The sequence below is a fragment of the Rhipicephalus sanguineus genome, chromosome 7, assembly GCF_013339695.2.
Source record: "Rhipicephalus sanguineus isolate Rsan-2018 chromosome 7, BIME_Rsan_1.4, whole genome shotgun sequence".
Lineage (NCBI taxonomy): Eukaryota > Metazoa > Arthropoda > Arachnida > Ixodida > Ixodidae > Rhipicephalus > Rhipicephalus sanguineus.
Window position 1 is genome coordinate 145,111,875 of NC_051182.1, and position 12,454 is coordinate 145,124,328.

The 12,454-nt window shown below is 45.9% G+C and overlaps 1 protein-coding gene across 1 annotated transcript; it reads left to right on the plus strand.

The window, feature by feature from the left end:
- Positions 1 to 89: 89 nt before the first annotated feature.
- LOC119400170 (etoposide-induced protein 2.4 homolog) lies at positions 90 to 10,814 on the plus strand. Its single transcript, XM_037667158.2, has 2 exons — positions 90 to 1,414; positions 5,436 to 10,814. Exons 1-2 carry the CDS (start codon positions 453 to 455, stop codon positions 5,629 to 5,631), a joined length of 1,158 nt encoding a protein of 385 aa, XP_037523086.1. The 5' UTR covers positions 90 to 452; the 3' UTR covers positions 5,632 to 10,814.
- Positions 10,815 to 12,454: the final 1,640 nt, after the last annotated feature.

Genomic DNA, 12,454 nt, shown 5'->3' on the forward strand with positions numbered 1-12,454 from the left:
GATATGTGTAAAGATAAAAGAGACAAACAGAGATAACGCTTACAGAAATAAAACGTGTATTAAAGCGCCACCTATAAGGGTTATAAGCATGGTTATAAGAAAGGCAACATAGACAAAGCAATGTGCAGACCCTGGTAACCGAGTGGCGTGTGTATGTGTGTGTGTGTTGCAAGTGTGACTGTGATCGTGCGTGCTGCTTTTTGATCCCGTGAAATTGCGTATTTATTTTGTCCACTGCAACCCGGTACGTGTGACTGGCTACGTGAGAATGTGCAAGCTAAGGACGATCGTAACTGCCCGATTTTCCGCGTGACAACGAAGTACGCCTCGCCGGATATTTTACACGAGTCAGCTGAGCGAGGAAACAAGCAAGTGTTATTCTTTTTTCCCTCCTCGAGTCACGTCGCACACGGGAGACACACACAGCAAGCGGAGAAGGAGAGTTGTGAGTGATGGAGGACTTCAAGCGCGGTCTAGCGGCTTTCGTGCGCGGTGTTTACGATTCCGTCATGGGCATAGGTGTAATCCTAACCCTGCAAGCCGAGCAGAAGAAGAGCGCTGCCCAGAAAGCCGCAGATGCGCAACCCACAACAACGCTGGCGCTACGCAGGGCCGCAGTCATGCAGGCTAGTCTAACCTTGGGAGCTTCTTCGTCGACGGTTGAAGAGCAGCTGCAGAATGCTCCGGCTCCATCCCCCTCAACCCCGCAACGGACTAGGCGCGAAGAGCCGCTGCTACTGTACCGTATGTTGCAGTGCTGTACGCTGAACGGTGGCGTCTTCATTTGTAGCTTACTCGCCTTCGACTACATTCTTCTTCCCGCCGTTCTGTCTCTAATAGTCTTGCTCTTCGGGCACAGCCAGGTATCACCGGCCAACACAATCTGGAGCTGGTTGCGACCTCTGCTCGTGTGCACCTTTCAGGCCCTCTGGGTGCTACCACTGTTCCTGCTGAGCAAAGTGGTGAACAGCCTCTGGTTCCAGGACATTGCGGACATAGCGTTCCGTTACACCACCGGCGGTCGCCAGAGGTTCCTGCCCAGTCTGAGCCGCATCCTTTCAGACGTTTTGTTCAGTGTTCTGGTTCAGACACTGTTCCTGTTCCAATCTTTGTTCTTCGGCGCCTTGCCCAAAACCATCCCATGGGTCAACGAACTGACCAGCCTGGTTCACCTGAGCATGCTGTACTCGCTCTACGCCTTCGAGTACACCTGGTTCAGCCGCGGCTGGGAGCTGCACCGGAGGCTCTCGTTCATCGAGGAAAATTGGCCGTACTTCATCGGGTTCGGACTCCCGCTGGCGTTTATCACGTCCTTGTTCGAGTCCTACTTCATGAGTGGCTCATGCTTCTCACTCCTGTTCCCGCTGTGCATCCTGAGCGCCTCCGTAGTGACGCCCGTCATTGGAACGGTCAGGTAAGCAGACTGCTTTTTAAAGATTTGCGGACGTTACACCTTTTACGCACATTTACAGCGACTGTTTCTAGGCCCCCTTTAACGTCCCATCTAGGGAGTGCGAATATCCACTCCTACGTTTCGTACATTCATAAGCAGAATGGGGCATGCATCGCTTTATGTACGCCATGGCATTGTCACCACGGCGCATGCGTGGAACGGGAGCCTGTTGGGTCTGCTCTCCGTCCTTACATACCCAGCAGGTTCGTGTACCCTAATATGGCTTCAGCCCCAAGCTTACGCAGTCTTTTGTACTCTCTTTGCGTTCTTCTGTCCACCAGCCAGAGTACAAAGGGACAGTGGAATGGAACTTGTCTTTGTGTTTCAGCGCTGCATCACCCATACACAGGAACACTTCATACGGTAGAGGCTACACAAAGTTTTGTGTATGCAATTGTTTAGGGTTGTCACTACCGTGCATGCTTTAAAGGGACACTAAAGGCAAATATTAAGTCGACGTTGATTGTTGAAATAGCGGTCCAGAAACCTCGTAGTGCTACTTTTATGCCAAGGAAGTGCTTATCTTGAAATAAAATTGCGTTTTAGTGGTCCACATCGCGTTAGCGCACTTCAAATCACCCGCCTGAAATCACTTTCATACGTCACTGCTGCCGTGCCCAACGTTGCCCGCTTTTACTGCGCGGCCGCTGACACTAGTAGCAGCAGAGTGAAAGTAGCGGGACCCACAGCAGCAACAATGGCCATCGAAGCTTGCCGCAGTCGCCGCAATGGATATGGACAGAGAGCTTGACAACGAGACATTGGCTCGCGACGCTGGGCTTCAATTCAGCGACTTGAGCCCCGATGAACGCGGTATGCTGCTGAGGGTTCGTAGTGCCGGCGTCGTTGCATGCGGCATTTTGTCGAACTTTCTGTCAGAGCGACTTCCACGAGCGCGCAAAACACACGCGGCAGTACGCAATCCCGAAACTATCACTGAGACGTGACTGCGTGAGCGAAGCAGGGCGCCGGGCGAAGCGCAGTTCGGCGAAAACGGAACCTTTGAACCACGCGCGCCATTCCCCATGGCAACGCCACAGAGGTTCTTTTTTCCATGAATCAAACGGATACGAACAAACAGCATTTTAATGCGTCTTTTGATGCACGGAAGGTTCTTTTTTTATTGCTGCTAGTTTGATTATTAGTGATGTATTGTAGGCAGACTCTCATAAGTCATTGGGATCACTTCGAAAATGTCCCACTCGTGGCGCTCATCATGTGATACATTTAGCTTAATTTCTCGGTAAGTAGGGCACTGCTGTTGATAATATTGCTGTTTTAGGAGTTGTCATACATTGAGCTTTCACTCTGACATAAATTGTTATTTGCCTTTAGTGTCCCTTGCTTTAATTAAAAATCAAGCCTTTTGGGTATGCTCGCCATCCTTGTGAACGCAGCAGGCTTGTGTGCTCTGATAAGGCTTCCGCCCCAAGCTCTTGCGTTTTTACACTCTCCTTTCAATATTCTGTCTGCCGGCCGGAGTACAAAGGAACATTTCACAAGGTAACACAGGGCAATTTTACTCGTAGTGTCATTTTTGCTTGGACACTTCCATCAGTGCCAACATTGCTACCTTTAGTGGACAGATTTGCAGCAACATGACACGGTTATGACGAGCAATTCCTCGTAGCAGTCGTTAGACTAAAAAAAAAAGTGATGTCGTGTTTCAATCCTTACTGTACATGCAGCGCATGCCTGCTTGGCTTTTACACTGATTTGCAGGGTTGACATAAATACCTCCGACTGAAATAGCCAGAGTGTCACGGATTTTTCGAGATTAAACGTGCATGCCTGTGTTTACTAACAGAAGCTTGATTTTGGAGTAAGACATTCCTATTTAAACGTCATCCAAGGAGCTAGCATTATCGTAGGCGAAGAAGATGAAGCGTGCTGTTCGCCTGCATTTCCTTCTGTTCCCTTAGTGTGGCTCTATTAAGTCTGCATGCACTCTAAAATCAACATGAACTAGCCCTATCTATTTCTCTACAAACATATGCACTTTGTAGAGCAAACTGGTTTAGGTTTATCTCTAGAGAGTGTGCCAGTTTCAGGGTCTCCTACCGTAGCAACCTTCTATTCATATCATGTTCTTTGTCAAGATAACCATTTTGGTTATTTACATTGGCTGTAGCAAGGGTTCGATTCTCTGTACTTGTAGTGCTGTCATCGGTTTTCACAGGCAAGCCAGGACATATGGCACAGTGCCTCTGTTCCCTTATCTTGAGAGGAGGGGCTGTTGACTAGTTTGATGTTTGTCTAAGGGTATAATTGCTGCTTTGTAGCAACGCAACGACGAGGAAAAATTCTCGCTGACAACAGTTGGTGCCACAGTTTTGCCACTAGCAGCACATCACACGTGGTGATAGTAGCTATAGTCGGATACAATTTTAGAAGGCAGGAGAGGCCCCGCATAGACGACCGAAGTGCGGCAGCCGATCGCCTCCGCGACTAAAGAAATAGTGCCGCTCATGCACGCACCGATGTTCTCCGAAGGCGGAGCCACCGGCCATCCCGCTCATGACATCAATCCCAAGTGCGTGCCCATTGGTGCAGGCTTGTGTTCATCCGCCTTTGAGGAGGAAATGCCACTGTCTTCTAAAGTTGTATCCGACTATAGTGTTTGTCATGCATGTCCCTCGCACTCTGAAACAGTTAGTTGCCCTCTGGGGTTCTTTTCTGTCACACAGCAATAGTTGTCGTCTGGCATTCGTGCATTTCCTTTCTGAAAAAAACTCGCTAGTTAATCTCCTGTTGAAAACGCTGTATCACCCTGATAGTGTGCAAGCCGCTGTTGATCTGAACATTAAGTACACAATCCAGACTTTTGGGAGCAGGACATATGTTCTTGGGTGAAACCCATTTGTTCAAATGTTAATAATAATAATATCTGGGGTTTAACGTCCCAAAACCACGATATGATTATGAGAGACGCCGTAGTGGAGGGCTCCGGAAATTTCGACCACCTGGGGTTCTTTAACGTGCACCTAAATCTAAGTACACGGGCCTCAAACATTTTCGCCTCCATCGAAAATGCAGCCTCCGCGGCCGGGACTCGATCCCGCGACCTTCGGGTCAGCAGTCGAGCGCCATAACCACTAGACCACCGTGGCGGGGCTGTTCAAATGTTGCACCGTATGTCTGGCTAAAAATATTTTTCTTTCGAGTTTGCAAACAGTCGTAGGACCATGAAGTAACAATAGTCATGGTATTGCACACCATCTGGTACCAGCTGGCTCCCACCATGCAACTGGTCAAAGTACGAATTGGTACTTCTACTGGAACCACTTGCTTTCAGTAGAGCTGGTTAAGGTTCCAGTTGCATCCCAAGTGGGTCCAGTTACTTTCAGTACAACTGGTCATGGTACCGGTTGGTTTCCAGTTCGCTTGTAACTGGAACCAGTTACTTCCACTGCTGGGACCAGTTGATCCCGTTTAACACCGGTTAGATTCCCAGTTGCACATTTGCACCTGAGTACCGGGCACGTGGCTTAAAAGAATCCGAGATAGATGACAGCAAAGGCTCATTCACACCTGCGACTAGCATCAATCACACGTCCATTTGCAACTGGCAACCAAAAAGACACTCAAAACGACCGATGTTTGCACCTGCGTGTGGCTTATACCCACCACCACGGAGAATTCATGTCTGCTGGCATTGTCACTGCACTGTAAAATAACATGTCATTTTCCTGTGCATCCGATTGGTTCAGAGTTTTGTGACTGCAGTCACGCAACAGAGCCACAACAGTTGCCTTGTGACCAAAGCGGCCATTTGCAAACATGTTCGACCAGTCACTTTGTGACTAAGTTAATTGCGCGACTGATGCTAGTCACAAGTGTGAACGAGCCTTTAGTCTTCGCATGATGTGAATGTGCTTGATACTATGCAACTTTTTTACAGTTACAGGGAGTATGCGTTTACTCTGTGTTCTGTTTCCTGTCTTGGTATAACCATAAGTTAACACCTGTTGTACTCTTTCAGCATTCCCCTCAAGCTCTTCTCTCCGTCCATATGGGTGTCCAATGCCATCTTCCGTCGGCTGACCGCAAACTGCACCGTCAAGCCGCCCGTTCGGCCTGCAGTTCCGCGACAGAAGCGGTCGGCCACCCGCGAGCTGCACAAGAAGTCGGTGTCTCCCCGCGCATTGCGTCCAAGGACCGCCGCCACACCCAGCTGATGGACCCACATGCAGACACCGTGGGCGTCTTGACGTTTTCCTACGCGAGGCGGTTATTCGACATTCGCGGTCGCATTCGTAAACCGCCACGCCGTTCTACGAATGCGACTACTTCCCTCGCCAACATCGACACAACATTTGCCACAGCCACGAGGTCTGGGTTGCCGCATGACCGAGGTGGCTGCCACAGTCTGTGAGCAGTTTATGATGTGATGGGTGTTGCTCCTCTGGCGACTGTGCGACACGCCCGGCTTTGTTCAGGGGCACATTTGTTTTTAACTGATTTTTAATTATTGACTCGTCATACGAGGTTTGACAGTCTCGAGATGTGCCCTTGACTGCCACACACAAACTTTCTTTGTTTTTTTTAAAGCTGGGTGTTTCGCAATGCTTTTTGGTCTCTAAGGTCTCGGCTGTTGCTGTTACATTGCGACAATGGAACAGCGGCTTGCAGACACTGCTGCGAGCAGCTGCATACACATAATATACAGGACACTGTAGAGATTATGTTCCTTGATTCCTATTGAACAAGGCATCTTTTATTATCTACGGTACTGTAATAAAAGTGCATGTTTTATTGTTTTCAGTCTGCAGTGCTAGTCTTTCTCATTCCCAACATTGGCCATAACCTCCGCATAAAATGGTTTGTTAGGAAGCCCGCAGGGAACAGTTCCTTTATGCCCCCATGTTATGCAAGTCTATTAAATAGGAATTTGTAATTTAACATAGCTCTTGCAGTGACGCCATAGGCAGACAGACCATCATCTTGAGGAATTTCTTGCCAACTGATGTCACTTACACCTTTTTGTTTTACCAAGCAAAGAGCAGTACCTACTCCTTATTACATTATATTTCTTTGTAGACTTGGTGTTGCAAACATTGGGTCTACTGCATGTAGACCTTGAAAGCAGCTTTGGCTGGCATGTCGGATGTTCTCACCTATGTCTGCTAATTCTTGCAGAAATCTGATGCTGGAGCTTGTTTGCACGCACAACTGTCGCAATGTTTCTTTTTGTTTCTACACTTCCACGCGCCAGTAACTATCTCCATATTGGCAAGCTGAGCAAGTGTGGTGTAAAATTGCGAGTGTTGCAATGCTGGCTGTGCTTTAATTAGTTTTGGCTGAGCCAGCTTGGAGCACTGTAGCACGCAGTGTGGGACCACGGCTTCTTTGACCTGTACGCCAGAGTTGCATCCGCCTTGTCTAGTTCTAATGCTTCACCATACGCCAGTGTGTACTCCAAGATTCTCCCCACCCTTCTTCTATGTACAACTTTAGAAGTTTGTTGGTAGCTTAAAGCTCGTTCGCAAGGCCTTCTGTCAATGCTAAAAGAGGAGAGAGAATTTCGGCACCATTTGAATTTCCCTGCACTTGACGAGTTAGTTCCGTCGAGTTCGTTTCTCTTGCAGAACTGGTGTATTGTGGCCTGCTCCTCTCTAATGTGGACCGTAATTTCTGTGGCGTCGAGCCCCTCCTGAACAAGTTCATGAAGTTCATGTGAATTGAATGAACCTTGACCTAAGTAGACTTCATGGTATTCCATCACAACCTTGCAGCATGCGTAGCCTAAAAATTGGGCTTAATTATTTTTATTTGCTAGTTGTTGGAGCAGTGAGATTTATTGACACCTGATTTCTACAATGTCAACATATGCCTAATTTTAATTGACCTAAAATTGCCCAGTGTATCTTTTCTTTGTCATTTTTGCTGCTTGTCAGACAAAAACTTGCAAACGAAAGAAATTTATGACCCAGGAATCGATCGTGCAAAATCTCTTTCCTGAACCAGCTTTTTGTTGCAGCATCTCATTTCATTGTTTATTATCAAGCTTGATACAATATGAAAGCAGTACGGACTATTCATAATTGCTCAGTTCACATTTATCGGCACACTAAGATGCTCAAAACGACACATTGCTTGGAACGACGTAAAAAAAGTTCCAGAAAGAACTACCAAAGTAAAACACGTTCACAAACGACACCTAACTTTAAGAGAAAATGTTATAAAAGACATTGTTGCAACAGCCACAATTTAACAATGCGCACTTTTATATAAGCAACACAACTATCGCAGGAGGACACCTTGGTCTAGGCATAAAGGTTGGGAGGCAATGCCAGTGCCTCGCTGCTTTAGGCACTGTTCTACCATGTGTTGATTTCTGGTCATACCTGGAGAAGTTTCATGACAAGCTCAAAAAGCCGCGTTCTTCATACAGACCTTTAAAGGCCTTGCACGAAGTGCAGGAAGCACTGAATGACAACTCGTGCACTTCACATCCAAAGGGACACTAAAAGATACAATGTTATACCATGCATTTAATTGCACACTAACCTATGAGCATGCCCTTTTGCATACTGTCTGGCAGTCGGAGTTTACAGAAATCTGAAGCGCATCTTCTTTGTGCAGACTTGCACACCCACTGCTTCCTTTATATATCTTGCAGAATTCTATACAAGCCAAAGGTCTGAATTGTTAAATCAATTTCTGTTTCAAAGATTTTCTAAATTCATCAATACCACGAATTCATTCCTTTCATTACACCTATTCTAGCAGCTGTCGCAGCAAGACATTCCTGCATGTAACGCGTTTCAATAAATTGACAATTAAATTGTAGTATAGGTCCTTAGCCAACCTGTCCTTCGTAAGAACATCACTAGGGCTTGGGACAAATTCGTGCCAGTCAGAGCATCATCGGAGTTTCCAATTTGTGCAGTTTTCACTCATATAAACCGAATGTTCTAACAATCCACCGTTTGAGGAATGCACAGGCCACATTTCGGTGTCCATAGTACATGAGCCACACCCTTAGTTCCTGTGACTTTCGTGTGCCGACCCTATGTTTGCTGCTGCAAAAATCACAGTTCCTCTGCTGCATGCCGTAAAAGTCTAATCGAGGGCGGAGTTTTCCGGCTTTCCCAGGACTGCTCGCCACTGTTTGGTGTTCCTAGTCTCGGCATCAGGTGTGGCATTGTGGAGCTTTTGAGCTGCTGTTTCACGGGAGCCTTGTGCTGTTCCTGGCAAGTTCACACTTGTCACTTAGCATTCACATGTTGTAGTTGGGCCCGCACTGCAAGTCTTTCAGGCTGTTCCACTGTTTGTCCACTTCAGTGCAAGTGGTCTTGCGCCTATTTCGACGGCCGACAGGCTCGTACGTTCACCAGAGGGAGCGTTGCTTGGGTCCGGCACATCACTCCGCTAGACAGTTGTCACTCTTGTGGCTTCTTTCATGACCTCTCAAACACAGTGATGCTTGTCCTTTGGATAAGATCAGGAAATCACTACTGTTTCCGTAGTTCACAGAGTGTGGCACATCTTCCAGGTCCAGTCTTTCCTTGAGCCTCGGGGAAACATCACGGGAATGGATTCTGGTGATGGATATGTCCGCAACCCAGTATCTAACAGTTGCACTGTTCACCGTGCCACACTTTTTGCAGCTTGTACTGCTTGTATGAGAACGCAGCTTGTACTGCTTTTCAGTTGCCAGAAGAAAAAAACTTAAAGCATTAGGCTGCACGCTTATTCACTAAGCTTGTACCAGCTTGTGATGTGAATGTTTAATGTGCGATAAGCACTTCGACAGCTTTCCCGATGTAATTACAGTCCAAGGTTTTTCACACTGACCACTGCTTAGTGTTGTCTCGCATGTCGTCGGACAGCTTGCGGTAAAAAAGAGAAGAGGTCCACTCGCCTAACAAACGCAAGTGGCAGTTTGTGTGGCAGAATGCCTATTGCGACAGTTGCATTCTGTAATTCACGTGGCCTTGTCCCTGTGTCACAGTACAGTTTTTTGTAATTAAGCTATTGAGTCCATTATTGTGAATGCAAGCAGCACAGAAAAAAGGCTCCTTGCACTGCATCCCAGGGTCCTCTAATTTCGGTTCTCCTTCATATCCCAATGTTGGCGATTATGCTGGAACCGGCATCTTCGTACACTGTGCTCCTAGTTGCAAGCCCCCTTCCTGCATAAAGCAAGCAAGAATTTCAGAATACACATTCGTAGTTTCCACTGCTTCATTTAGAAGCTGCCATTATACGAACAGTGTGTTTGCACTTCAGGAGAAGGTTCATTCTCTCTGCACCAAAAGCTTGGAAATTGAAGGCGTATGGAAATCATCACTTGCAATGCCTGCAAAGTGAAACTTGAACAGTTGATGCATGGGCCCATAAAACCAGAATACGCAGTACAGTCGAAGTTCCTTCGGGAAGTATGCCACCGAGCTTGCAAAGGCTACGAACAGTTTGGAATATCGATGAACAAAAGACCCACTTCTGTCATAGTTTCGACTATTGCTACGAAATAGCATCTTTAACGTTTGCACAGTACTTTGCCAGCCTTCATCATCGATTGGCTTATAGCAACTGCTCAGTGATAGCCATTGGCCCTATCTCTCATTAGTGTCAAAAAAGAATGTTGGGAGTGCATTGTCCACCTGCAAGTAGCAACTAAGGGAACTGGTTATTACTAATAACTAAGTCAACATATATCGTTGGACATAGCAACAACAGACTGGTGTACGTATTAATCGTGAGGGGGATATGTATTCACTCCTTCGATGGGTCTACGCATAGGTGTTTTAAAGAGGCAAGGAGCCGCCAGTACACTCATTTACCGCCTTTTTTGTGTGTGCGTGCAAAGACTATGCTTTTACTTCAAACTTGTGGTGCTTTACATGCAATGTTGTGTTTTGACAAGCCCTGCGAGTGGTGTCATCTGTGCGTTGGACTGTACTTCGAACGTGATACGCGTGTTTGTATTGGTGCTGGTATTATTTAAATGCCGAGAGCCTGTGATCATGTAAATTGGTATGTAAATATGATCTTTTTTTTGTTTGTCTCAGTGGCGTGCGACTTTCTTAAGTGAGATAGAATCAAATATATATAATATGCATACTGATGCAAATGGCTTGCCCGTCTGGTGGCGGGGGAAGGCCTGGATACGAGTGTATAATGTAATGTGTATGTGTGTTGTATACCATCTCTTACGAGGGTGTTTTTGTTTAAAGATGCCATCTACTTGTTCTGTCGGCTGGTGTGTTGAAATTTTTTTTTTTCTTATAGTGCAATGTTTGGGTGTTTTTAACCTTGTAAAGTGCAACGCCCTAGTCATTGCTGCCATGCACTCAGCCGTGTAAAAGCGCATTTTTTGGGTATAAATAAATATGCCGAAGCTTTATGCGCAATCTGTTTTTCTTTTTTGTGGTTCTCTTTTACGTGCATTGTGAGAAAGGAAACCAGGGCTGAAGCTGGAACCAAACCCAAGCATTCTCTGTGGTTGGCAGTTATTCTAGCACAGCACCCCACCAGTGCTTGAAACTCCTTCGGAAAATGACCCAATAGAAGCATAATGTCGCGTTAGGAGTTAGCAGTTTAGCAGTTACGCATATGTTGCGTGGCAATACCGTAGAATCGTACCATGTGAATTTTCATAACGAATGGGTGGTTTAAGGCTGCCCATCTATTGAAAAGGGCTCAACTATAATTCGTCATCGTAAGCCACAGTGATCAACAAAGTGTGCAGCTGTGTAGGTGCACATGTTGCCTTGGATATGCATAGTGGGCAGTGGCGTAGATCTAGAAAAATCTCATGGGGGGGCACACCTCTTGGTGCCATGGTGGCCGTTTTGTTTTTCATAAATATAGGCTTTGTTTTTAATTATATATGGATGGAAATCGTGTTTTCAAACAAAAAGAACGAGCATGGGCCTGAGCAGCTAATAGTTGGTAAAGTTAGTTTCCAGGTGTAACTCTTAAATATAGGCTCTAGCATATTTTTAGCTAATATGTAATCCGGGTTAAACCATCAAATGAAAGTGTTAGCTCGCTTTTATTTTTTGTTATAATGCTTAAAGCTACAGTTGTTCTGTAACTTCAGGTCCATTCTCCATCGCGTATAGCTGTTAGCCTCTCATGATTTAGCCCCCTAATCTTTCTTGTAAAGCATGTTTATTTTCACCAGTGATTTTTTGACAAATAGCAATTATATTCGAGAAATTGCATTCATACTTCTTTGTCAGTGGGTTCCGTGAAATCGTCTACATAGACACATAACGGTAGATGATCGTGGATTTTTTATTTACTTCCTTAAGGTTCTTTATTATGCTTCGAAGCCCAGCATAATAAACATTTTTGGCATATCAGAAGTAACCCGTAGCATTTCAGAAAGCATGAGCTCTACAGCACCTTTTGAAATGAAAAGCAGCTTTCACTCTTGTACTTCGTTTCTGCTCACTGGGAGGGCTTCACATTTCAGGGTTGATCTTACGTACATTGCGCTATACTTAACTGTCAAGCAATTCAAATATGATGTTTGAAAGATAAAATCGCAAGAGGGAACACTGAATACCAGGGGGGTCATGACCCCCTTGACCCCCCCATGATTTATGTCACTGGTAGGGGGTACTTTGCAACACTACACTCTGTGCTCTGCACTTAAGGTAGCTGTCCCTAAAACAGTTTACAACGGGCTCTTAGTAGCCTGTTCCTACAGCTTACGTTGTGACTGTGCTGCGCATTCCACGCAGGCACGGACATTATTGATGTTCCGGCAGCAATAACTGGCTTCACTGTTTAACAGAAGCAACATGAAATAAAATTCAATTGCATGCTGCACACACAAGAAAACAATTGCAAAAATGTAAAGAAAAATGTGTTAACAACAGCAGGAAAAGCTAAACATCGTGATGGATGCCCTGATGAGTGTGCAGAGTTAAATTTCGACCAGTTGGGTGTTTTTTTCAAGGCAGTGCTAAAGTGAAATAGGTTTAGATGCATTAGTAAATTGTTAAGCACTGTTAAGTTGTCTGCTCTAGTGACACCATGAAC